Below are 25,045 nucleotides of genomic sequence, written 5' to 3' on the forward strand. Positions count from 1 at the left end.
CCCCACGTGAGAATGTGACAATTAAATATTCACACAAATACTGTAATAATAATTACCCAATCAATCTTCTTAAATCCGATAAATAATCCAAGAAGACAATCATTATTCCCTTCACACCCGCACTCGGGGAAGATCCAAAGTTTATATCTGTTCAATGACGTTTTCACCCTTATAATGTTTTGGCCTATATTGAGAATTTGTTTGGCATTTTTCGACCCAACTGCTTTCAATAAAACGTACCAGTCCATTTTTGGTTTGGACACGAGTGGTATCACACAATAACCATTCCTATAGTTGATAACGGTTTTTTTTTCATTTATGGGTTTCAATCAATTAATTGTTCAAGGATTGTTACCACTCTATGCGGGGGTCCATTTATTTTCCATGAAACAACAACAGACCTTAAATTTAAACAAAAAAAAAAACTCCATATAAACAAAAAAAAAAGTAATTTCTTGTTTTTTACATATGGAAGTAGATGAATATCATGTATTCCTTTTGCATTTTTACATTCTAGACCATATAAACTGAAGTATCAAAATTAGTAGATGAATACAAGAGTTAACGTGCGGTTAATTTATTAGTGCAAAAGAAGATATTCATACACTTTAGTTCATTACTCGAATACAAAAAGAAAATATCCATACGGCAATCTATTAACCAAAATTAGTATAGTTAGTTATAAAGCAAAGCTTAGATATTATTAAAAAATAAAGTAACAGTCCAAAAAATGTTGGACTATAAATACGTCTCTGGCTGTGTGTAATGTTAAACACAGACGAGAATCCTCTCTCACATTCTCTTTTCTTCTCTTCTCTCTCTATACCCATTCGTCTTCTACCTCGGCGACACCACTAGTAGTCACTCGCAGAGAGAAGTCGTCGAAAGGAGAACATCACAAAAGGTGAGTAGCTTTCTGTAAATCTGAAACAGATTCTCTCATAATTTCAAATCAGATTTTAAAATAAAAAGCGAGTGATTTTCGTCTAGCTTACTGTACATCGACATGATTGATAACGATTACAAGTCGCGTCGTGTGATTTGATACTCATAAAGTTCCTCCTCTGATTTTTTTTTTTTGTTTTAACAGATTCTTGGCAGAGAAGACGAGAGTGAGTGGATTCTTCATCGTCTTCAGTTTTTTTCCGACGGTTGTGCTCATGAGCCGACGGCGACTTCTGTTATCGGCGACGATACTCTCGTATTTGCTCCACGGAATGGCTCTCGTCTCCGTCGTTGCCTCCGGTAAAACGAAAAACCCTAAACCAAATGTCGATTGATTCGTTTTCTATTTATCACTTTTTTATTCGCTGAGTATATTAATTAACAGTTGATGTATCAGGCGTGGAGGAGGTTAGTAGAGATAACGTGGATTTGACCAAAACGACGACGTTAGCTACAACCTATACGCATCGGAAGATGCTACGTCTCTCTCATGGTAAGTGAGTGGTAAATCAAAAAAAAAAAAACTCAATACCAAATCGGTGATTATTTAGTCCCTATGCGTTGATTTGTCTCCATTTACTGTGTTTGTGATAAGTCTCTGTGAAAACACACACACACACACCTTCCTGATGCGCTCATCGTCGTCCTTTCTGTTTTGTTAATATTCACAGTGTCGTCAGTGTTTTTGCACGTCTGTGTTTTCTTGCTCCCCTTTTTGTTTCTTTGTTCGTTATGCTTTCTTTTTTTTGGGTGGGCCCATTTTTATTAGCCTCATGACTTGTCTATAAAACCAAAAACATATAAACATTATCTTAAGAGATTTTTTTTTCTTAGTGTCGGACATTTTTTATGCTATTGGATGATAACAAAAATTAAAATTGTCATTTTGAATCTTTTTTTTCTTTTTTATTTGAATTAATTTAAAACAATGTTTTTGGGAATTGGTTCTAGCTGATTCTACGTTCTTGTTTGACTGATGAGACCGTAGACGGCGTACAACTGTAGAACCCAGCTGTCTATTGATTTACTTTTTTTTACTTTAGCATTTCTAAAATTTGAAAAAATATTCAAACTTTGTGAAGTATTAGCTTAAATTCATCTGTGTTTTTTTTCTCTTAACAAGCAGAGACGAGAGTAGAGCCGGATAGGATCGGAGAGAAGTGCAAGAAGTCAGACATTGTGGTGAACCAAGCAGCGACCGAACCTATGCCCAACGGAATACCCGGTTACACCGTGGAGATCACGAACCAGTGCATGTCTGGATGCAACATCTCGAGGATCCACGTCAGCTGCGGTTGGTTCAGCTCCGCTAAGTTGGTTAACCCGAGAGTTTTCAAGCGTATTCACTACGATGACTGTCTCGTCAACAACGGGAAGCCTTTGCCTTATGGCTCGACGCTCTCTTTCCACTACGCCAACACTTTCCCTTACCGTCTGGCTGTCGCGTTCGTTACCTGCTCTTGAGACCGGATCTTTTTCTTTCTTATATAGGATTAAGATGATAGTAGAAACATGGCGGGGCAAAAATTATGATACAGGAAGTATGATTGATATTAATCATATTCATACCACACTCATCCTCTTTTGGGTTATTTTCTTCTCTTAGGATGTTAAATGTTTTTGAGCAACAGTGATATATATAAAAAAGTCTATCAACTTTTCCCCCCTCTCTAAGCTATGCTCAATAACTATGGTTGATATTATTAGCTGGAAAGTATAAGAAGTCATCAACCCTAGAACAAGCCCCTTAGACGAGATAAAGAACCTATGAGTTGAAACAAGCTCAAGTTTGAACTTGGTTCGGGTTTTATATGCCAATCCTGCTCTTTACATATATGATTCTCACATGCTTTGACTTGCACAGTTTCTTTTTTCTGAAAGAATGTTAAATTCATATTCAAAAAAAGCCTTTTACATCAAGTGTGACCTTTGTACATATGACTGCTCTAAAGATCACTATGTATCACTATAAACTATAAAAAACTCATATTCTTGTAGCAAACCAAAATTGCATAAGACCCTCCAGTCTCTTCCCGCCTTTCCCTCTCATTAGACTAAGCTTATTCCTTATTCCTTTCTCAATCAACTTCTTCAAACTCAATAAAGGGATGGCCCTTTCCCCATGCCTAATCTTATTTCTCTCCCGCCATAAAGTATGAATGGAAGCTTGTAAGGAGTACCTGATACAGAACTGAGCTTTCTTATCCATGTTTTGACTTGCACAGTTTCTCTGGAAGCACCTAATTGTATAACACCTAATGAAAATAGCAAAAAGATTCTCTTGCCAATTTTGTATAACACCTAAAGAACTTTCAAAATTTTGTACAAACACCTTATGAAAATCAGAATGTATTTTGTCGCCTGGTTTGAACTTTATATTTTTCCTTGGAAGATCATTCAATTCCACTTCATTTTCGCATTTTTATCCACGATTGTTCTGAAATGGAATCTGTATTATATATAGTGGTGTGGAAGGAATAATGAATAGGAATGAAGGCACAACATATCTTTTCTTTCATAGATACATAATTAATTATCTTCATCACACGGTAATCATTTAGAGCTAGTGGCCTATACAAATTCCGTTTATTACAGTACAGCTTGGACGCGAATGAAGTATATACCAGATTGTATGAAAAAAAAAAAACAAATAAGGAGACGAGAGATGACGGGTACTTGAAAAGAATCTAATCGTTTTCTACACATTCAAAGCTTGCATTTCCAGGTTATGATACTCCACAGCTTAGAGGGAAGCTTTACTTTTACTTTTTTTTTTCTTTCTTTTTGTTGTTGTTTTCTTCTGTACCTGAAGAGTTGAGGATGGTGTGTATGATACATGTCTTGCTCCCTTCACAAAATGGTGCATGTGCATATAACCGCCTTGGGTGCTTTATCGACCTTCTTCTCTGTTCAATCAAACAGTTTTTTTAACTGTTAGTTAGAATTCCAAATCACAGCCTTAGTTTCAATCACATGATCAAAGTTTGTGTAAGTATTATGGTTGAAAAACATTTTTGAGCCATTCTCTAGAAGGTTTGAATAAACAAACTAAACACACGATGCATTTACTATTTAAACTAATCCTAGTCACAAAACAAACAATGCATTTACTATCTATACTGACCCTAGTCACTGACTAACTTGCTCTGATGTACACTTCTTATCAGTCTTAATGTATGAGGCAGATGAGACAGAAAACGAATATAAGAATCAATAAAAGTGACAAAATAAATAACACAAGAAGTCTGACATAATATACTGGAAGCTCTAAGCCGACAACGATCTCCAAAGAGAGAACACTTTGACCTGATTTAGTTTTTGCTGGAGAAGGCTGTACAACAACATGCATCACAGTGACTCCACCTGCAGTCTCTCCAAATGGTGTCTTACACTGGGCAACAGTCTTGTTGTTCTCCAAGATCTTACCCGAACTAATCAGCTTTACTTCGTTTATCCCCTTTGGAACAACTGTTTTGCCTACACACAAAAATGAGCATTTAAACGAAGTTGATCACCACACCATAAAGACTTCGTCTTTTTATTCTTAATCATCAGTTCCTGTTTGTAACTTCATTCAAGTGGACTAATATAACCATTCTACAGCTTTAAATCTCGCACCTTTCTACCGACAAATAGCAAAATTCAGAGACATTCAACACGAAATTTCGATTTTTTTTTTTTTAAAAGAAAGATGGAAACTATAACAAACCTTTGGGCCAATCAGAGACGACCCTTTGCTTCAAAAAATCAACAGTAGACGCAGCTGAATAGCGAAAGGGTCCGATGTCGGAGCCATCGTAGAGCCTGAACTTGATATCTATCGACTCCTCCTCCGGCATCTCCGTTGACTTCTCGAAGACCTCCAACAACCCCAACTCCCGATTCTCAGAAAAACCAGACTTCAACACAACTCTCTTCAGATCTGAAACAGGTCCAATCAAAAAGTAGAATCAGAGGAGGTTGCTTTAGAGAAGGATGGAAACATAAAGTTAAAGAGAAAAATCAGAATACAGAACAGTAGCTCTCTCTCTCTCTCTCGATTTTGATTTCGCGTTGGGATCGTTGAAAAAGCGGAAGAAGGAAGGGAGAAAAGCTTTTGACGATTGCTCAAGAGTCGGAGTCCACCGAATCTCAAGCCCCAACGGTTTTTTCACTTTTCTTCTTTTTCTCTTTTCGTCTACTTCTCCATCAAACCGACGTCGTTTTGTTCTCTTTTTTTTTTGATTAATCGTGGTGAAAACGGTCATCGAGTTGGAAACTGTTCCCACCTTCTTGACGGTTAAAATGTTCCCACCGTATTTTCTTGTAGAACATTAGCCCCATTAAATGACATTTAAAATGTTCCCACCATTTTTTTCTTGTAGAGAAAATGATTGACAAATGGGTTTTATTTGACATGAAATTCATTTTTTAACTATTTATATGTTTATACCCATAAGTTTCTTATCTTTGTCAAGTGAGATAATAAGAGAAAAATTGCAGTTAAAACGTTTCATATTTTAGAGTTTCACTTTTTAACGGTTTTTTTTTTAAACATACTCCCTCTATTCCTAAAAATATATATATTTTAAAATTTTTACACTTTTTATACTGTATTTCTATATTTTTAAACCAATAAGATTTTAAGAAATGTAATTAATGTTCTTGAACTTCACAATTTCTCATTATTAATCGACAAAAAATACATTGAAAATATAAAATATGTATATTTTTGAAACAAAATTTTTCTCTAGAATATGGATCTTTTAGGAACGGAGGAAGTACAATGCAAGAAAACTAAAAATAAAAGAATCAACCAGAAAATAAATAAAAAATAGAACCAGCCAAACACAAAAGACTAATTTACTAAACCGGAGGAGATTCTAAACCCTAATTGACAGCGAAAGGCAAAAGAGATGACCGGCCGCCGGCGAATGTAACATGTCAGAACCTTCCTACGAAGAAGTGCCACGTCAGGTGTGGTTTATCGCCTGAGCTGGGACACCGAAAGATAGATGGATATACTTCCGTCGGGAAGATAACCAGAGACGCAAAGGAGCGTCGAAGCACCATACATGACATCAGAGCACCATTGAGAGGAGAAAACCTCTGATAAAGATTATGAAGACCACCAGATCTAAACGGCATCGCCGGTTCGGAACATGAGCTTGGATTGACCGAAATCACACCCCATCGCCTCCAACAGCCACCGTCTCGAGCTCCGTCCACCGTCCTTAAGCAGGCATGGAAGCCAATAAATGGAGTTCCATATCTAAGGCAAACGACCCCTTCACGTTGCCGCTACGCGAGAAAGCACTTCACCATCGTGGATCTAGAAGGGAAGAATTGAAGAGAGCTTAGGGTTCACTCACCAGATATGAACCCTTCAGATCTGAACGTGAAGCTAGAGCTCGGCCATTCCTTCAAATCACCGCGCCATAAACCTTCGACACCGCGAAAATCTCCACCCTACAAACCACCGTTTAAAGTTTTAGGAACTCAATATGAGACACAATACAAAAGAGAAGAGAAGAGACACAGAAAGAGAACCTTCTCACAGCGGAGACGGTCGAGACAATGCAAATCTCGTCGAAAATTGCTTAGAGAAAAGTGGAGAGAGGAGAGAAGAAAAAGTTCCAGTATCTTTCAATCTTCACATAAATGTTTAGACCAATTTGAAGTGTAACTAAAAAAATATCAAATTCTTGTTACTTTGTTAACTTATCAATCACATTACTAACACAGTTTAGTCATTCATAAGTGGAGAACAATGCATACAGAGTTTATCATCACAATTTTAACCCTATAACAATAAAAAAAATCTTGAAAAACAATGATTAACCCAAAACGCAAAATTCACAACTATAACCCTAGCAAATATTGAGATGAAATAAAAAATTTGTCCACAACTCCGTGCTTGCGCGGGGGCAATGCTCCTAGTATATATAGTGTATCCTAGCCATTTTGTTGCTAGATTTTCCTAATTAATTTTTTTTCATGGTTATACTTGTCAATTTTACTATTCAAAATCGTTATGCTTTTTTAGTTTTTTGGTATGATGGATTAAACCACTGCTAAACCAAATCAGAGGCAGTGGTATTATCAGATTAAGTAATTTCAGAAAATGTAACAAGGAAATACAAGTAAAATCCACGTACAATATAACATGTACATTGTAATGAGTTCTTCAAAATCTACTAAAACTTTCCAAATTTAGAGGCATTGAGAAAAGTTGAAAAAGTAACGCAACCTTTTTTTGGTCAAATCTGGTTTCCTTTCCGCATGGTCGTTGTCACGTTTGAGACGTGGATATTTTACATACGGCATAAATATATGATTTGGGCTATTAAAAGTTCTTGGCCCGTAATGATATATAGCCCAAAAACTGAAGTATTTAATTACGCGCGTGAAGTATCTATCATTCACAAAAACAAATTTGATTTGATTCTTTTGGTTTGGAGTTCCTCACTTCTGATCAAGTTACTTCATTCATAAACTTGTTTTTGTTATTGGCTAATAAAATCTACGTGCATAAAGTTAATGGTAGTTTACATGTTGAGGTTAATGCATTATGCATTAATGATGGTCTTCACTTGTGAACGATCAAGTAAAATTATTTAATTGAAACTTCCTTTTTTTCATTAGCCAAACTAGGAGAGGATTCAAGTATTTATGAGTAGAGAAATCAGAACTATTTTACAAAAGGTAAAACATGCGTACATACTTTTTGAAGGATAACACAACTTCGAAATATTTCGAAATAATATGATGGGAGAAAAGACAAGGCAAAGCGAGAAAGTACAATCTAGTGAAACATGACTCAACAGTACAACATTGATAAAATCACTAATATAAAAACTACTTAGGTTTGGATTTGGTTTGCCACTTTCTTTTCCATCTGACCCTCCAAATCACCACCACCATGAGTTTGAGGATGAACCGTCAACTCACTGGAAACTGGAGTTGATGCAAGCTTGACCATATCGATTGAATGATCCGGCACCGTTTTGGGTTTCTCCGTGTCATCAGTTTTTGGAGCTTTGTAGTACTTGTATATGACGTAGAGAATCATTTGAACTGCTCCGAGAAACGCACCCATAATGTTTGGAAGCTATAATCAAAAGAGTAATATCACATCAGTAATTCCATTAATCATTTGTTGAGAACAGTACTAAGTCCATTAACTTCCGACATTTAAAAGAAAAAAACAATGTAATTGTCTCGGTTTCTCTGGCGCAATCATATAATATATGATTGTAAGCATAAAGCAAAAGTAGCGTACGGCTCAAATCATATATTCTCCTTCTTTATATAGAATGAATTAGGGGAAAAGAGACTAATTAGAAGGTGGTGGAAACTCTTTTCCCTTGAACATGAACCAACCATAATAATATAGTATACTATGTTGCGTTGTCCATTATTATATGCTTATAAAAGATTTACTATCATAAGAAAAAAGACTCACTGCAACGTAGAAGTCTTTGATAGCAAGACCGTAGAAGAGCCACGTAATGGCGCTGAGTGTAAGAAACAATGATAGAGAAAAGGGCATAAACTCCACACTTCTTGTTCGTATCACCACTCTCTGCAATAGTTTTTTATTTTTCACATGTTAAACTATATAATATGCGTAAACATAAAGAGATGCTAATACCGTAAAAAGAAAGACAAGCTCTTTCAGCATATACGTGTATATAGTAATACATACCATGATGCTCAAAGGAGCTGCGAAGACACAAACGGAAAATCCGACGCAAATCCCTCCGAGGACCTTCTCACGGTTAGATGCTTTGGTCAAGAGCTCACAGACAAGGATAATAGCGGCAAAACCCAAGAAGTTCAAGAGCCCAAGAACCTTCAAAGTTGATATCTACATGGTTGTGTATATCATCAGCTAACCCATTTTATATAAGTGCATTTTCTAATATACGTCAAAAGAAAATGATATCGTATACACGGGCGTACTCTAGCTTTCTTGTTAGCGTAGGTGATGAAGAGGACGATGTAAATGGTTTCGATGAAGCATCCCACGGCGTTTATGGTTATCAGAAGTAAGCCTGATCCATCTTTCTGCATAGCGTAATAAATCCATAGCGTCGCGCTAAAGAGCGCTGACACATAGGGAAGTGACTGAAAACCTTCTATCGATTTTTTCTTGCAGATCCTAACGAAAGTTGGACTTCGCGTACATGCAAATTAACAATATCAAAGCCTTTTTAATTATACAATAAAGAGAAAATGAAAAAGGAAGTGAGCGTTTGAGATGGATGATGCTTACACTGGTGCCAAGAAAACGATGAACGATATGATGTTGCCTACAGAAAATACATAGCAAAGATAACATGAATAAAAATACATTGAGTGAAAATAGACATTTACGTAAAGTGTCTATGTAGGAAATATATATGTTTCGTATTAGTTTGATGCTGTTGATGAAAGCTTAGATAATCTTACCCATGATTCCAAATGTAAACGCCAATACGTTTAGAGCCATTTTGATTGTTTTGTAAATGAACTCTTGAGTATCTTTCTACTTTTCGATGTGATTATCGAAGAAGGAAACAAGAGAAGATGTTCAACTCTCGTTAGCTCTATCTGAGTTTTCTTCGATATGAATTTAACTACGAGGCCAATGGTACTATATATAGAGAGAGTGTTACATGTGTAAGGGTGCAATGGTTATATGTTGAGGACGTCGTCGTTTTCATGGTATAAGAGAGAGAAGAACATTGCATATTGATGGTCTCAGATATTTCTAAAGTTTTTTAAAAATGGAAATTATTCCATAATTTTATGTGGTATGCACTCTTGGCGTGTATTATATTTGTGTCAAACTTTTATGCCAAACCTTGGTTTTATATTATTATCGTAGTTATTTATGTGAGCTTTCTTTTTCCCTTTAAACCAAATAAGATATAAATAATTGTGCTTAACTTATTGGTGATTTGTCCTTCTGGCATGACCAATAAAATAAACCATCGATCGGCTGTTAGCTTTCTAGCCAACCATTCAATTAAATATCGACTAAAGATATTTATACAATCATCCAATTTTCCAGTATTCTACCAAGACTTAAACTAGCTAACTAGTTTGGATCTTTGTTTTACGTACACATAGATAGCTATAACGTATATGTCTTATGAAATGTGAATTACCATTCCAAAGTCTGTATGGTAAAAAGTTACTAAAATATATAAAACATAAACACTCCAATTAACTGGCGTCATGCAAGAATTTTAGCCTTACCGATTCCAAGAGTGAGCACAACGATACATTTGGAGAAGAATATATCTTTTAGTGAATCCTCTAAATATAGTAGTATTTAGCTAGCGAATTTCAAAATTTCAAAAATGATTAATAGAATATTTAAGATTTCCATATTCCACTAATATATATGTTTGTGTTGTTGTGCACTTGTGCTAGCCACAAAACTGCATAAGCTCGTGATAAAAATGATAACAGTTCTAATCCTCATCACATAATGATACGATGGTTCTAACTATTTTGAAAAGGTGGATTTGCCATCAACGAACTACTAACGACATGACAATCAACTATCTACGGTAGATGTTGGCATGGACCCTTATTATTATTTGTTCAATAAAACATACGAGATATCCAGTTACAAAAAAAAAAAAAACATACGAGATATTAATCCACGCCAGGGAAAAAAAGATATGATTGCAAGTTATTACTATTGACGTTCCATTGAGATACAATCATACATCCCATGTTCGCTCCTTTTGTTCCTCGTACCAGTAAAAATGAACGTTTAGGTGTATGCCACGTGTGCCATATTTTATGTTGTCTTTCAGCACTCTTGAACTTCATGATTTGGCCGCCAAAATTAGGTCCGTAACTAATTTTGTTTAATTAGCTTTCATAACAACAAATGATAATGTTATGTGTTCCCTGTGATAATGTATAGAAACAACTCGAGAAGAAAGCAAACACTAAATGTATAAAACAAAGAATAGTGCGTTTCATCTTAACTAGACGCGACTGTCCCGTGTGTAAACCGTATAGGTAAGATTCACCATCATGCTTTTTGTTGTTCCACTTGGCTACTTTTCGTGTTAATCTAATTATCTACACAATATTATTGTATCCATAACAATCTTCAATTGATTGTGAGATAATTAATTTAAGCTTTCCTATCCTAAAACATTATCAAATCAGTAACATTCAATTAGTAAAATTGAGCTAAAATCACGATTTTACTTCGTCGTCCTTTGCCATTCAAAGACAGACTCGTAGTAAATGCAAATTTGAATATCATTGGCATGGTATAGTCAGGGAATAGTATGCCACATGTACTGATCGAGGCCACATATATGGACCATGTCACCATTGCTAAATATGCTGAAAATTAACATGTAAAGAAAAAAAAAATTAACATGTTTCTTGTGAAAGTTCTTATTTTTAACAATTGCTATACTTAGTATCATTTAACATCAACGTTTCAATGAATATTTCCATCTAATTAGTGGAATAAACCAACAGAGTAAATCATCTTCATTTTGTGGTAAAGCAGAGTTCAGTTTACAAATTATAAGCTTATATGTTGTATCAATTCATTACTTAATGTATTTATTAACTTTGAGAAAAGTAAAATATAACAAATAACCTATCAAAAGAGAAACAGAAAACGTATGGTTGAAACAAAAAGCGTATGAAAAGGATTGACTATCAAAACCCATTTGCATCTTGATTATTATTCCCACCTTTCGTTTTTGGTCTCACTCACTTAATCAAAGACCAATTGACTGATTAAATAAACACTTTTACATTTAAAATAAGTAAACAATTAGCAAACAAACCTTTTACTTTATGCAGTCTCTGTGGTTCTTCTACGGTCAAAGGCAGTAGTTCCATCCAACCATGCAGATTCCTTATTAGATGGTTAACATTCGTTCCCAACCATTCCTCCTCGTCCTCACTTTCTTCACTCTCTTTTTCTTCATACATTCGAATTCAAATATATTTAACTGAGATTCTAAAAGATGTCAGCTAAATAGAGAGTATTGTAGGAGAAGAGCATCTGCTTCAATGTTCCATACATAAGCAGTACATCAGAATCAGAATCAACATTCCGACATATTATACAAATCTTAAGAATGTTATTGCAATATGTAAATGATCAAATCAGGGACATATACAAAATTATTAGGGATACTAGAGTATGCTTTACTGCTAAAAAAGAGCTTTTATCGTTGCCCTATGAATTACCAATAATATATAGCTCGACGAATAGAGCTTTATTGAGTGATATAATTTGGTAAATACTGAATAAATCTATAGAATCTGTTATGGTTTTTTGACTAGAAATCAATTGAAACCAAAAGTAAATCACTAAAAGAAAACCTAAACCCTGTATTTTTGTCATTTGATTGTATATATTGGGTTACAAGGTTCAGTTACATAGCATCAGAAACACGAGGCAATGTATGCGCTAATAGGAGAACACATATACAAAGACAAAAACCTATTAATCAAAAAATGGTTAACAAGACACAAAAGGAGAACACTGATAAAACGGAGCCCCATATATACATTGATAAAAGGAGGAAAATAACTTCAAGACTTATTGCTGATATCAAAAATACAAACTCTTGGGAATGGGGCTTTTTGTGTATGTTCCTTGTCCACTTAAAGTGCGCTACCCTTTAGTAGATAGTCATTCCACCTTAGGTTTTTCGTCATGCCTTCTTCACCTTTGAAATCAAGTATCTCTTTGTTAAGGTGGAGCTTATTAGTCTGACTGATTACATTTCTCTTCAACTCACTACACTTCACACCATATCAGTAATATTCCAGAATTCCACATAGCCGGTGCTGATTTTGTCGCATATATACTAGGAGGAAAGAGCATTATTTTTGTTTTATATTATATGACATTGCTCAAGACAATTTATTTTAATCTTTATTGTCTCACAGAGCTTCGCCAATTACTCTTATCAGTTAGTGGGTGAACACACTTGTGTGCGTTCTTACTATCTCAACAAGTGGCACATCAGAACAAGTGTGGAGATGGAGGAGATTACTCCATCTAGCATGTATTGAAGAAGAAGAATTAATTCTCAGAATAAATTACGATGACTCTAAGAAGATAAACACACAAAATTCTAAATAACTGGCAAAGAACTTATTGATGCTGTAGTAAGGATCACTATGCTATATATGCTTAGAAAGAAGTATAGAAGAATGAAATCGAAGCTCGAACTAAAATGTGTTTGAAGAATCAAGTGTAGTGATTATCTCTAAAGTGTACTACTATGTTCCCGATGTAACAATTTCTTAAAACAGTATCAGTTATGTGGCCGGTTCTCCTCGATGATGGATTATGAGGACTCCAAAAACATAAACCAACATAATAAAAATAGATGACCAACGAAATTCAAAGACACTTTAGCAAGGATCCCAAGAATGAAATCAAAGCTGCAACCATTATAACTGAAGTTTAATATCTGTAACGTTTCCTCTGTTCATAACAAAAGGTATCCTCTAATGACAAAGTTTCTACAAACCTCAGTAATGTTTTCAAAAACCAATCTAAATAGTTATCTAATTCTTGCAATAGTTAAAAAAAACTATTCTTCCATAACAAGTTTGTGCTGCAACAAGTTAGAGGCAAAGGAGGTTAAGGGAGTAAGTCACTTCTTGGACTGAGTGCTTCTGATGATGACCATACTCATGTCAGCGTAACGCTTAGCACAGTGTGTGAGACATGAATACTCACTAGGGCTGAACTTGCTACCCGGTGCGCTTGTTAGGCATTTGTCCCAACACACGCTTGTCAGCTTCGCAACCGCCTCGTTCATCATCACCCTTTGCTCTTCTTCCTGTTCATATGTTTCAAACCAACCGTTTAATTTCAATAAACAAATGTGATTCAACCGAGAGTTTATAGCTTGCTCATTGGTTATATCACCGAACAGAAAATCATCGGGAACTTACGTTAAGGAAGCGAAGCAATTCAGGACTGTTGGCGGCGGAGGGATCCATCGAGCGTCTCTGGTTGAATCTAATTTTACTTCGGCCGGCGAGACTGAAAACCCCTAATTTTGTCAACTAAACCCCCGACACACAGAGGTCGTCTATACGGGAATAAATATAAAAAGGCCCATTGGGCTTAAAGGTCCAATTGATAGCGTGTTTATGATTTATTAATTAACTTCATTAGTCAGCGAGTGTGTTTCTGGAATTTCCTATCAACTGATTCAGGTGGTCTATCTGCTATTCCATTATCCATTTACTATCCCACTCATCACAATTATCATTCCGTAAATGAATCCATCAATTAAATAATTATGTCAAACATTCTTTAGATCTTAAACACAAAGAGTTATATAAACTTGTCTCCCCATCCCCTCAACACAAATTAAAATTTAAATCATATACCAAATCTTAAAGAGTCTTGACTATATCGTTTGCCTTCATGAAAACGGAATCTTTTATGGGAGTGGTCAAAGGAGGAAAACACGACGGAACAAGACAGAGGGAGTCGCTGGCACGTAACTTGTGTAGTAGAAGAAGAAAAAAAACAAAGAAAATAAGAAAAATGTGGCAAAGAAGACTTTTTTTGACAAAATAGTAGAAGTTGGTTAAGACTTTATCATTATTAAATTCATATTCAAAGAAAGGCATGCAAATTGCATTATTGTTAGTGCGAATTTGTCAAAGGAGAAGGGCTGAGAGAGAGAGCGCGTGGTCAGCACGACGAAGGGAGGTAGAGAGAAAGTTCCACCAGCTTTGTTTGCGCTCTTGTTAAAAATCAAACAAACCCACCAACTAACAACCTCTCATCCTCCACATTGAAGAAGCTTTTCTCTCTTTCCATTACAAGAAGAAACTATATCGTTCCTCACACACGCCTCTCTCTAATCAGTGGTCGGCTTCCTTTTCTTATCCGTAAGTTTTGTGATTCCACATTGATTATATATATAAGATCTAATTTAGGCTTAGCCGTTAGTAGATTCACTGTGCGTTACGATAATTTCACGAGCTAGTAGTGCTGGCTCTTAGATTCATACCTTTGCTTATTTTCTGTGTGGTTTCTCGAATAAATGTGATTCTTCGTCAATTTAACGACTCTATAATCTGGAAATAAAGTTTTGGTATGATGGTTATGTGTATCAAAGGCATGTAACAATAACTATTCTCCATCATCGAATATAATAGCTTTGTGGTGTGTATCAAAGGCATGTACGCATTTCTTATGCTTCCTTTGTTTTGTTTCTGCTTGTTTCAGACTCTTCTCAGCACAACAAGAATGGCTAATTGTCCTGGAGACTCGACCCAAACTCACTTAGACATTCTCCGTTGCCCATTCTTGAGGAACATCAATGAGCCCACTAACCTCTCCTTCTCTTCTTCATCCTTGCCTTTTCCCTTCCCTGTAAGCAACCACTTAAATTGTTTTTTTTTCTCATCTTGTATTTGTATCCATCCATCAGATGCTTTTTACTGACTAATAACAAACTCCTTTCCAGGTGCGAACAGGGCAAGGACCAATTTTTGAGGATGGACCCAATTTCGACACTGCGTTTAGGCTTTTCCATGGTCAAGATGGTGTTGTCCCGCTCTCGGACAGCCCTCGTGCCGGAGCGGATAAGCCTTCGCTTTCCTCTCCTGGGTTCAATCCACTTGCTGCTAAGGCGGCGACTATTAGTCTCTCCTCCTTTGGACATGGAGGGCCTTTTGGATTCGATGCGTTTTCCGACATGTTTAAGAACCAAAAGAGAAAGTCAGACTCTTCCAAGAATAAAGATTCTTCTTCCTCTAAGGTAAAGCTTTGTTCTTGCTCAACATGTAATGTCTTGGCTTATGAGATAAAAACTCTTAGAGCATTGCTTACTTGTTGTTTTGCTCTTTCAGGGAGGAAACCACGAGTCTATGAGCGACGACTGGCTTCAAACAGGAAACTGCCCTATCGCTAAATCCTATCGAGCTGTAAGTGGTGTGGCACCCCTCGTGGCAAAGATCCTGCAACCCCCTCCCGGAATGCAGTACAAGTGTCCTAAAGCAATAGTAGCAGCTCGAGCAGCGATATCAAAAACAGCTTTCGCTAAGAACCTCCGGCCACAGCCTTTATCATCCAAAGTACTAGTCATCGGGATGCTGGGGATGGCCCTGAACGTGCCTCTAGGGGTTTGGAGAGAGCACACTGAAAAGTTCTCTGCATCTTGGTTTGTAGCTCTACACGCAGCGGTTCCTTTCATTGGAATACTGAGGAAGTCAGTGTTGATGCCTAAGATGGCGATGGTTTTTACCATAGCAGCGTCTGTTATGGGACAAGTGATTGGGTCAAGAGCAGAGAGGTATAGGCTTAAGTCGGTGGCTCAGAAGAAACTCACGTTGACAGGACCAGATAAAGTGGATGGAAGGTGCGGCGATAAAGTGGTGATGAAATGGAATCCCATGTTGCTTGAAGTAGCAAGTCCTGTTTCTACGGGAGCAGCTAGTGTTGTCTGCTAAAAGATTTTTGGTTTATTCTTCGCAGAGCTCGATATATGTGTAGTTGTTTCTTTTGTTGTTTTGTCCATTGTATTTGAAAATTTCAAAATGTTCGAGTAAGGTAAGAATAGGTGTAAAAAAATAAAAATAAAAATAAAGTGTTTTTTTTTCTTATTTTATACACATTCTAAAAGAAATGAAAAAAAAAAGATTTTCTATAAATTAATATTAGATGATAAGTTTAAGCTTTTCTTAACTGTAAGACGAATCTTCCAATAAGGGTTACAATTTTTTTTTTCACTGAAAATTTTATTAAAACAAAGTCCAAACGGGTTAAGGTGATGATTGTTTCAGTAGTTTTTAGTTTTAGTTTTTGGTTTTTAGATTTTAGTTTTTGATTTTTAGATTTTGGTTTTTGGTTTTGCAGTAATTTTTTTTTATTTTTGCAAAAATTAATTAATGAGTTACTTTGAAATATTTCAACATAATAGAATAAATATTTATATTTACAATTAAAATTATCAAAATATTGTAATAATTATTTTAAAATAAAATACAATAACATATTTTAATTATTATAGTTTTATAAAAAAATATTTATCAAAAAATATTTATCATAAAATTTATATAAATTGCAAAAAAATAAAAATATTTAAAAGTTTGAAACTACTTAGAAATTTTTCTTATATAAATTATTTTAATTTTATAAACTTAAATAGCAATAGTTTTTTAATATTATAAATTATATAAAAATAAAAATACTTAAAATTTTGAAACTAATTATAAAATTCTCATATACATTATTTATATTTTCTTAAAATTGAATGGCTATTTTTATTTTTCATGACTAATACAATATATTGTATTACTAAAACATATTATTTTTTATAATTTTAGTTATTTTTAATGTGACTAGTAATTATTAAAAATATTCTATTATTTTATATAGAGAAATTAATAACTAAGTTTTAAAATTAATTGATATTATTTATAAACTATATAAATTTATTTTACAGATATTAAACACAAATAAATTATGTCACATTATTGTTTAAATCATAGCTAATGTACCAAAAATTGTATGATTATTTATCTTTAAGAAAATATTATTTATTAATTATTAATTAATTAAATGTTGTAGTTTCTACCCAAAAAAATCAAAATTCGTTTTTCCTTTCAAAAGCTCACAAAAGTTGGTTTTTAGTTTTTTTTCACAAATTGGTTAAACTTCTCAAAAACTAGTTTTCCTAAATTTTAGGGAATCTATTTATTAGAAATCTTGATTGGCAAATCAAATGGTTTCTACAAAAACAAAAACTAAAAACTAAAAAAACTTGATTGGATGAAAAATGGTTTTTGCAAAAACAAAGACCAAAAACTAAATAAAAAACCACAAACAATCGACCTCTAAGTCTTACACCATAACACCAAAGCCCAAACATGGGCTGCACAAACATAACAAAGGCCAACACAAAGGCCTAGTCTATACAGACCTCTCGAGGACAAAGGCCCATCAAGAGAAAACCGTCGAGGAAGAAACAATTGGACATCCAGCACGTGTTCTAACGCCGATCGATAGAGAAACATGCGTCAAGGTAAGGATGCATCATCTTCCTCCGGAGTCAGAGAGGAGGCGCTACGACTAGGCTCCACAAACAGCAGACCAACCGGAGAAGAAGGCCGCTCAAACAGAACTGCCCTCACCCAATCGAAGTCGAGAAACCTAATCTGACAGATCAATCGTTTCATCAAATAAACTCTACCGTCTACAATCGAACCAACAAATCTTCGATTTTCCTGAAAGGTAGACCATACATTTTTTATGATAAAAATAAGCTTGAAGATGAAACATCCCACGCCAGGGAAACATCCCAGTTGGTTGTCATTCTCGAAAAGCCGTAAACTAATCTTCTCGCTCACTTGGGACAGTAAACTAATCTTCTCTCTCGGTCACAGTTAGATCATTAATTGTTTTTATGTCAAAGTTACTAATATGGTAGATATATCCTTCTTTGAAAGTGTATATTGTATTAGCGGATGATCAATAGTAGCTTTTTATCAAATCTCCTAAAAAGGATAAAAATTTAAATAAATGAATAAACAGAATCAAAATTTAAAATATTTATTATAAAGCCTACATTTTCATCGACAAGCAAAAGTTCTTGGCTCAGTGAAATGCTTCATCTCCTTCAAGTTTGTGATTCCCATTTTTGAATCAAGCGAGCAGTCAATTCTTGCATTAAATGTTATTTTTTTGAAATCCTTCGGTTTTGAATATGAATGTCTAAAGCTAGTGATGTATGAGTCCTGGGGTAAACAAAATTGATTCTAAATAAAATAAAAAAAATAAAAAAATTGATTCTAAAATAATAATGATGTTGATGTTTTATTTCGATGAATTCTTTTCTACCGATTTTGAATTTAACCGGGAGTGGATTCACATTAGGCAAAATCAGACTCTTAGAAGCAGTATCTTGATCAAGACCAAGGAGGCCGGTTTTAGAACAGAGGAGTGATGTCGGATATTCCTCTCTCTCCATAGAAAATAAATATGATGTTAGGAGTTTTCAAGGCTCCTAAGACAAATGTTGTAGTATAAAAGATTGTCGAACCAGTTCTGAGGGATATCAAAGCACTGAGAATGCAAATACTCACTTAATCTAAGTGCAACCAATGATTTAGATGAGTTTTAAACTACTACTAAACTAGAAAGCAATAACAGAATGATACTTTCTTGACTAAGGGAAAAGAGAACTCATGGGCATAGGGATTAGACCTTGGGTGATCAAGTATCGAACTAAGGATGGCAAATGATCAATCAAACTATCAACCTTAAGCCTAGACACAATTCTAAGCAAGCTCTATGTCTAGATGAATGCTCATTTGCTAACATATCTCAAACATCAAATGTCTTTGGTTGAATAATATGAAAGCAATCATTACTAACAAGTCTATTAGCTATCTTAGCATCTTTAACAACAAATGTCTTTGGCAAAGTATACTAAAAGCCTAGGAGAGTTGTCTCAGGCATTTCATCAAACACCTTTTGGGTGGGAAATGTCTATTGATCAACTTTTGAGTGGCCAACTCAGAAGATGCATTATGAATACTCTACTAGCAAGGAACAAGAATGATCTACACTAAAACATCTTAGAACTAACTTAATCACCCTTAATCTCCCTAACCCATGAATTCAAAAGGTGATTACTCACTAATCTTCATGATTCCTCTTAAACCCATATTGGATTTCAGATTAATCATGTAGAGAAATAGATGAGAAATCAACACAAGAACACAACAATCAAAATCCAAGAGATGAACTTCTCAAGAGAGTTTTTGTGTATTTCTCAATAGATCCAAAAGATCAAAGATAATCTGCCTCTGGTGGCTACAAAAGATGTTTAAAACATAGGTTTTAGAAATGTAAAACGTGCATAATGAAATGACCAAAAGGCCCTTGAGAAATCATAAGTTCGAGTGAAATTGAGACGCGCAGCGACCTCGGCTCGTCGCTCCGACAAGTCGCTCCAGGCTTCGGAAGCGACCTCGCTGGGTCGCTGCGAGAGGTCGCTCCGAGAGCGATTTCTTGTCTCCGGGAACCAAGATGGCGAGCGACTTCTCCCTGTCGCTCTGGACAGGTCGCTCCAAGCTTCGGGAGCGACCTCGCTGGGTCGCTGCGAGAGGTCGCTCCGAGAGCGAGTTGTGTGTCTCCGGACGTGAAAACGCGAGCGACTTTGTGCAGTCGCTCCAACGGGTCGCTCTGGATCGGGAGCGACCTTGGTAGGTCGCTCTGAGAGGTCGCTCCAGGGTCATCTAAGACTGTTCGGAGTAATGAGAACGCGAGCGACTTCATGGCGTCGCTTTAGGAAGGTCGCTCTGAGAAGTGGGACACAGCGACTTCGTGATGTCGCTCCGGGAGGTCGCTCCCATGCTCGGTTCGTCCAATGGTCACCTTTTCACCTCTTTTGAGCTCCAAATAACCTCATGTGGTACTCCAGTACCTAATAGAGACTCATGTATGCAAAATGCAACCTAAACATGTCTAAATCCTAATCTATATGATGAAAATGTTTATGAATGAATGGATAAAACAATGTAAATATGCAAGATATCAACTCCCCCAAACTTGTTCTTTTACTTGTCCACAAGTGAACTTTCTAGAACTCATAGGGAGAGAGGTTGAAGGAGGGAGCACATAGCCAAAAGAAACACAACTAGCACACTCTCTTAATACACTCTAGCTTCTCTAGGCCTATCTTAACTCTTTTTGTTCTTACACTCATCATCAAGCATCCACACATTCAAATCAACCAACTCTCACATTCATTAAGCACAAAACATCAGGTGAATTCTTGCAAATGGTCAGTTGGTCCAAGTCATTTGGTTGGGTAAGGGAAGGCTTTTATTCAAGTGATTCAAGAGGTTCAAAACATATGATCTTTAAGGTGGTTTACTCTCAAAACAAGTAGCCTTGACATTGCACATAATATATCTAAGAAAGGGACCAACTCATGCATACAATGCTCAATCTCCATTGTTCTACCCTTTTCCCAAACATACAAATCACACAATCATTTCCCAATGTCAAACCCAACTCACATCTCTCACCAAAAGATCCTAAGAACTTTAACTCCTTCTCTTTGAAATCTACAAGGGATTTTTCACAACCTCAAAACATTTCTTAGCTCCTAACAACTTTGCTAGCCCCCCTTTTTCTTTTCTTTTTCTTTTTTTTTTTTTTTTTCTTTTCTCTTTTTTTTTTCGTTTTTCTTTTTTTTTTTTTTTTTTTTTAGGCTGGGGGCCAAGACTTTTCAAAACTTGAGCTAGAGGCTTTTCTACTTATCCCAATAAAACAATTCACTTAAACACAAAGAGTCATTCTTTTCCTTTTTCATTTCTCCCAAATCATAATCACAACACTCACCCCCACCTATAGCTAGACAATAGAGTGCCTAATCTAGCAAGAATGAAGATCAAGCATTGTCGTTCCCGATACTTTCAACATTATGCACATGTAAGACTTTCCGAAGAAGGCCTCACTCATCAAACAATGAAAGCTTAAAAGGAGGGAAAGGTTTTGGGAGTGGTCTACCACTAGAGTTTGTCAAAAAAGATTGGTATAAAAGATGTGACAACTCAAGTGTGTATAGCCATGACTCAGTACACAAGGGACCATGAGCAAGAAGCATTAAGTTCGTTCAGTTCAAATAAGGTTGTAGTTGGCTTCAAAGACTGAGTTTCAGCAATCAACAAGTTTCAGGAAGAGTTTTCAAGGCTCGAAACATACAAGTCTTTTTGAGAGGTGCAAAAGCTAGTCAAGTGCAACGTAGTGTTCTTTACAAGGCATTCAAATCATTGCTCCCAATGCAAGTGAATGCAACCTATATGCTCTAGACTCTCCTAAAAATGCAAATGATGCAAACTAAATGATTGATTTTTTTTTTTATCTATGCAAATAGGTATGCCATGCATGACTCAATGAAACAACATCAAAGCAAACATGATCAAATACTTGGTACCTCCCCCAAACTTGAGTGACACAGTCTCTGTGTCGTCAAGTAGAGAGAGAGATACCGAAAAGAAGACTAATATGCAAAAATGAAATGGTATATACAAGGGAGTGTGGTGGGTTACCTTCTATAGGGAATGAGTAGAGGGAGATGCTCCCTCCTCGTCGTCCTCAGGTGGTAACTCTTCAAGGTGCTCATCAGCAGGAGTGCTCATCTCTTCAATGTAGAAGGCTTGCCCGAACACAGTTGGTTTCCTCATTTTCCTCTTGATGTCAAAGTGGAGGATGTTCTCTTTACCCAAATGGATATCAATCGTGCCCTCCTTCACATTAACAATAGCTCCTGCTGTAGCTAAGAATGGCCTTCCTAGAATCAATGGATCTTGAGCCTCCTCACCCATCTCAAGCACCCCAAAATCTGTAGGTATCTCATACCTTCCAATCTTCACAGGGAGGTCCTCTAAGATGCCCACAGGATACTTCACTGAACGATCAGCTAACACCAGAGAGAGTCTACACTTCTTGTACTGAGTGAATCCAAGCTTCTTTGCAACAGACAAAGGCATCAAGCTGACACTAGCTCCCAAATCGCAGAGACTTTTCTCAAATACCATAGGTCCAAGAGCACAAGGTAGTGTGAAGCTTCCTGGATCCTCTAATTTCTCTGGAACATCAAGCCTCTGGATGATGGCATTGCACTCATGGGTAAGAATCATCATGCCTTCCATCTCCTTCTTCTTTGCAGCTACAACATCTTTCAGGAACTTGCTGTATTGAGGAATCAACATGAAAGCATCGATGATGGGCATTGCAACCTGAGCTTCACTCATTTGCTTCTCAAACAGAGCCTTGTACTTCTCTAGCAGCTGCTTCTTGAATCTACCAGGGAATGGAAGTTTGGGTTCATAAGGAAGAGGAACAAAAGAACTTTTACTTGCTGGAGTAACAACCTCACCATCCTTTACTGTCTTCTTCTCTTCCCAAACCTTTCCTTTACCTTTGGCTTCCACTATCTTTTCCAAGATCTCGTCATTGATCTTCTCATCAACAATCACCACTTCATCATCTATGTTGATGGCAACCCCCTCACCTAGTTTCTCAGCATCCTTGGTGAGGGTTTTAGGAGGTAACTGCTTACCACTCCTAAGGGTGATAGCTTTGGCCTCCTTGGGGTTTTGGTCAGACTTTCCAGGTAGAGATCCTTGCTGGCGATTTTGGTGAGTGTTCATGGAAGCAAACTGACTCTAAATTCCTGACTGTAGAAGCAAGGTGTGAGAATTTGTTGTTGAGCTCATTGTAGCTCCCATCAATCTTGGAATGAAGGTTCTTCAACTCATAACCAACTTGCTTCTCACTTCTAGTCTGAGACTCCAAGATTTGTTTCAGTAAGGTATCAGTGCTGCTCTCTTGAGGAGCAGAGGAACCAGACGAGGGGTTTTGCTGAGGCTGATAGCTGCCTTGCTGGTTGTTTCTAGGCGGATAACCACTCTGTTGGTTGTTGGGATAGGATTTCTGTTGGTAGTTGTTGTACTGAAAATTGGGCTCCTTTTTGTACCAGCTACCATTGTTGTTGATGAAACACAACTCCTCTTGACCTTCCAAACCCTCAACCTCATTGACAGCAAGTGGATCTTCCTGCTTGGAGTTACCAACAAACTTCAGCTGCTCTTGGGTTGCTTTTTCAGCAATGAGTAGGTCGATCTTGTCTTCCAAAGCTTTGATCTCTTTCCTCGTCTGCTTATCATCTGTTCTACTGCCTCTGTCGTGGTCTCCACTGTAGACTGCATCACTCTTTACCATGTTGTCAACCAGCTCTTCTGCATCCTCCTCAGTTCTCCCCAAGAAGAACCCATTGCTAGCTGTATCCAGTCTGGCTCTGTACTTAGGAAGAGCACCACGGTAGAATGTGCTCAGTAAGCTCTCCTTAGAAAAGCCATGGTGTGGGCATTGAGCTTGGTAGCCCTTGAATCTCTCCCAGGCTTCACTGAAGCCTTCCAAGTTCTTCTGTTGAAAGCTGGAAATCTCGTTTCTCAGCTTAGCAGTTCTTGAAGTAGAGAAGAACTTCTCCAAGAATGCTTTCTTGCAGTCATCCCAAGTAGTGATGGAGTCACTGGGTAGAGACTTCTCCCACTGACGTGCCTTATCCCCCAAAGAGAAAGGGAATAGCTTGAGCTTTAAGGCATCTTCGGACACACCATTGGTTTTTGACAACCCACAGTAGCTGTCGAACCTGTCCAAGTGATCAAATGGATCCTCTAGAGCCAAGCCATGATACTTGTTGTTCTCGATCACGTTGAGGAGTCCTGATTTGATCTCAAAGTTGTTGGCTGCCAAAGCGGGTGCTCGGATTCCCAATCTATGACCATGAATGTTGGGGCGGTCGTAAGTGCCAATGGGTCGAGCTGCTCGCTGTTGGTTTTGAGGTATGTCTCCCATATCAGTACTCAATCTCTGCAAGTGAGCCTGTTGCTCTTCTTCTCTTCTATTTCTAGCACACTCTCTCTCTAAAGCTCTGATGTCTGCAGCTATTGGAACTAGGTTTGATGGACCCCTGCTCCTCAAGTTCATACACCTGTAGATTAAAGGGAGGTGAAGAAAGAGAATCAGTAACAAAAGAAAATAAAAATGACTTAGTCTCAAGCAAGTGACTAAATCTCAATGTTCAAATCTACTCAGAATTTGGCAACGGCGCCAATTTGATGTTAGGAGTTTTCAAGGCTCCTAAGACAAATGTTGTAGTATAAAAGATTGTCGAACCAGTTCTGAAGGATATCAAAGCACTGAGAATGCAAGTACTCACTTAATCTAAGTGCAACCAATGATTTAGATGAGTTTTAAACTACTACTAAACTAGAAAGCAATAACAGAATGATACTTTCTTGACTAAGGGAAAAGAGAACTCATGGGCATAGGGATTAGACCTTGGGTGATCAAGTATCGAACTAAGGATGGCAAATGATCAATCAAACTATCAACCTTAAGCCTAGACACAATTCTAAGCAAGCTCTATGTCTAGATGAATGCTCATTTGCTAACATATCTCAAACATCAAATGTCTTTGGTTGAATAATATGAAAGCAATCATTACTAACAAGTCTATTAGCTATCTTAGCATCTTTAACAACAAATGTCTTTGGCAAAGTATACTAAAAGCCT

At 36.7% G+C, this 25,045-nt stretch overlaps 5 protein-coding genes and 1 non-coding gene across 12 annotated transcripts; 3 read left to right on the plus strand and 3 right to left on the minus strand.

The window, feature by feature from the left end:
* The first annotated feature begins 646 nt into the window (after positions 1-646).
* Positions 647-2,613, plus strand: LOC106442458 (protein TAPETUM DETERMINANT 1). Of its 4 annotated transcripts, none has more exons than XM_048741866.1 (4): positions 647-904; positions 1,091-1,245; positions 1,331-1,438; positions 2,069-2,613. In XM_048741866.1, exons 2-4 carry the CDS (start codon positions 1,161-1,163, stop codon positions 2,407-2,409), a joined length of 534 nt encoding a protein of 177 aa, XP_048597823.1. In that variant the 5' UTR covers positions 647-904; positions 1,091-1,160; the 3' UTR covers positions 2,410-2,613. The 4 variants fall into 4 exon arrangements, with proteins under 4 accessions (XP_048597823.1, XP_048597826.1, XP_022572460.2 ...); XM_048741869.1 differs by having other exon boundaries at positions 2,072-2,613; XM_022716739.2 differs by having other exon boundaries at positions 1,343-1,438.
* An 823-nt stretch (positions 2,614-3,436) lies between these two features.
* On the minus strand, positions 3,437-5,130 carry LOC106442464 (membrane-anchored ubiquitin-fold protein 3). 2 transcript variants are annotated; one of them, XM_013884157.3, is made up of 4 exons: positions 4,962-5,130; positions 4,655-4,867; positions 4,252-4,422; positions 3,437-3,851 (listed from the first exon to the last, which is right to left on the minus strand). In XM_013884157.3, exons 2-4 carry the CDS (start codon positions 4,782-4,784, stop codon positions 3,796-3,798), a joined length of 357 nt encoding a protein of 118 aa, XP_013739611.2. In that variant the 5' UTR covers positions 4,785-4,867; positions 4,962-5,130; the 3' UTR covers positions 3,437-3,795. The 2 variants fall into 2 exon arrangements, with proteins under 2 accessions (XP_013739611.2, XP_013739604.2); XM_013884150.3 differs by having other exon boundaries at positions 4,957-5,129.
* A 2,458-nt stretch (positions 5,131-7,588) lies between these two features.
* Positions 7,589-9,544, minus strand: LOC106374901 (bidirectional sugar transporter SWEET14). The gene is made up of 6 exons (XM_013814825.3): positions 9,379-9,544; positions 9,203-9,239; positions 8,890-9,103; positions 8,633-8,794; positions 8,390-8,509; positions 7,589-8,035 (listed from the first exon to the last, which is right to left on the minus strand). The coding sequence occupies exons 1-6, from the start codon at positions 9,416-9,418 to the stop codon at positions 7,787-7,789; spliced, it is 822 nt and encodes a 273-aa protein (XP_013670279.1). The 5' UTR covers positions 9,419-9,544; the 3' UTR covers positions 7,589-7,786.
* A 3,807-nt stretch (positions 9,545-13,351) lies between these two features.
* LOC106374911 (mitochondrial import inner membrane translocase subunit TIM8) lies at positions 13,352-14,025 on the minus strand. The gene is made up of 2 exons (XM_013814836.3): positions 13,882-14,025; positions 13,352-13,766 (listed from the first exon to the last, which is right to left on the minus strand). The coding sequence occupies exons 1-2, from the start codon at positions 13,927-13,929 to the stop codon at positions 13,578-13,580; spliced, it is 237 nt and encodes a 78-aa protein (XP_013670290.1). The 5' UTR covers positions 13,930-14,025; the 3' UTR covers positions 13,352-13,577.
* Positions 14,026-14,546: 521 nt separating this feature from the next.
* On the plus strand, positions 14,547-16,554 carry LOC106442480. Of its 3 annotated transcripts, none has more exons than XM_013884163.3 (4): positions 14,547-14,835; positions 15,176-15,322; positions 15,417-15,710; positions 15,802-16,554. In XM_013884163.3, exons 2-4 carry the CDS (start codon positions 15,197-15,199, stop codon positions 16,399-16,401), a joined length of 1,020 nt encoding a protein of 339 aa, XP_013739617.2. In that variant the 5' UTR covers positions 14,547-14,835; positions 15,176-15,196; the 3' UTR covers positions 16,402-16,554. The 3 variants fall into 3 exon arrangements, with proteins under 3 accessions (XP_013739617.2, XP_013739624.2, XP_048597844.1); XM_013884170.3 differs by lacking the exon at positions 14,547-14,835 and adding an exon at positions 14,840-15,065; XM_048741887.1 differs by lacking the exon at positions 14,547-14,835 and adding an exon at positions 14,985-14,992.
* A 7,265-nt stretch (positions 16,555-23,819) lies between these two features.
* LOC125579446 lies at positions 23,820-23,926 on the plus strand. The gene has a single exon (XR_007317484.1). It is a non-coding gene; the product is annotated as a small nucleolar RNA R71 (small nucleolar RNA).
* The last annotated feature ends 1,119 nt before the right edge of the window (positions 23,927-25,045 follow it).

The sequence above is a fragment of the Brassica napus genome, chromosome A1, assembly GCF_020379485.1.
Source record: "Brassica napus cultivar Da-Ae chromosome A1, Da-Ae, whole genome shotgun sequence".
NCBI lineage: Eukaryota > Viridiplantae > Streptophyta > Magnoliopsida > Brassicales > Brassicaceae > Brassica > Brassica napus.

Excerpts from the sequence above, each read along its gene's own strand:
- LOC106442458 (XM_048741866.1), top strand. The coding sequence starts at position 1,161 with ATGAGCCGACGGCGACTTCTGTTATCGGCGACGATACTCTCGTATTTG. Across the intron at positions 1,246-1,330 it reads CGTCTCCGTCGTTGCCTCCG|TTGATGTATCAGGCGTGGAG; the intron begins GTAAAACGAAAA and ends ATTAATTAACAG. Across the intron at positions 1,439-2,068 it reads GATGCTACGTCTCTCTCATG|CAGAGACGAGAGTAGAGCCG; the intron begins GTAAGTGAGTGG and ends TCTCTTAACAAG.
- LOC106442464 (XM_013884157.3), bottom strand. The coding sequence starts at position 4,784 with ATGCCGGAGGAGGAGTCGATAGATATCAAGTTCAGGCTCTACGATGGC. Across the intron at positions 4,423-4,654 it reads CGTCTCTGATTGGCCCAAAG|GCAAAACAGTTGTTCCAAAG; the intron begins GTTTGTTATAGT and ends TTTTGTGTGTAG. Across the intron at positions 3,852-4,251 it reads TCCAGCAAAAACTAAATCAG|AGAAGAAGGTCGATAAAGCA; the intron begins GTCAAAGTGTTC and ends TTGATTGAACAG.
- LOC106374901 (XM_013814825.3), bottom strand. The coding sequence starts at position 9,418 with ATGGCTCTAAACGTATTGGCGTTTACATTTGGAATCATGG. Across the intron at positions 9,240-9,378 it reads GTTTACATTTGGAATCATGG|GCAACATCATATCGTTCATC; the intron begins GTAAGATTATCT and ends TATTTTCTGTAG. Across the intron at positions 8,795-8,889 it reads ACGCTAACAAGAAAGCTAGA|ATATCAACTTTGAAGGTTCT; the intron begins GTACGCCCGTGT and ends ACAACCATGTAG.
- LOC106374911 (XM_013814836.3), bottom strand. The coding sequence starts at position 13,929 with ATGGATCCCTCCGCCGCCAACAGTCCTGAATTGCTTCGCTTCCTTAAC. Across the intron at positions 13,767-13,881 it reads AATTGCTTCGCTTCCTTAAC|GAAGAAGAGCAAAGGGTGAT; the intron begins GTAAGTTCCCGA and ends ACATATGAACAG.
- LOC106442480 (XM_013884163.3), top strand. The coding sequence starts at position 15,197 with ATGGCTAATTGTCCTGGAGACTCGACCCAAACTCACTTAGACATTCTC. Across the intron at positions 15,323-15,416 it reads CCTTGCCTTTTCCCTTCCCT|GTGCGAACAGGGCAAGGACC; the intron begins GTAAGCAACCAC and ends ACTCCTTTCCAG. Across the intron at positions 15,711-15,801 it reads AAGATTCTTCTTCCTCTAAG|GGAGGAAACCACGAGTCTAT; the intron begins GTAAAGCTTTGT and ends TTGCTCTTTCAG.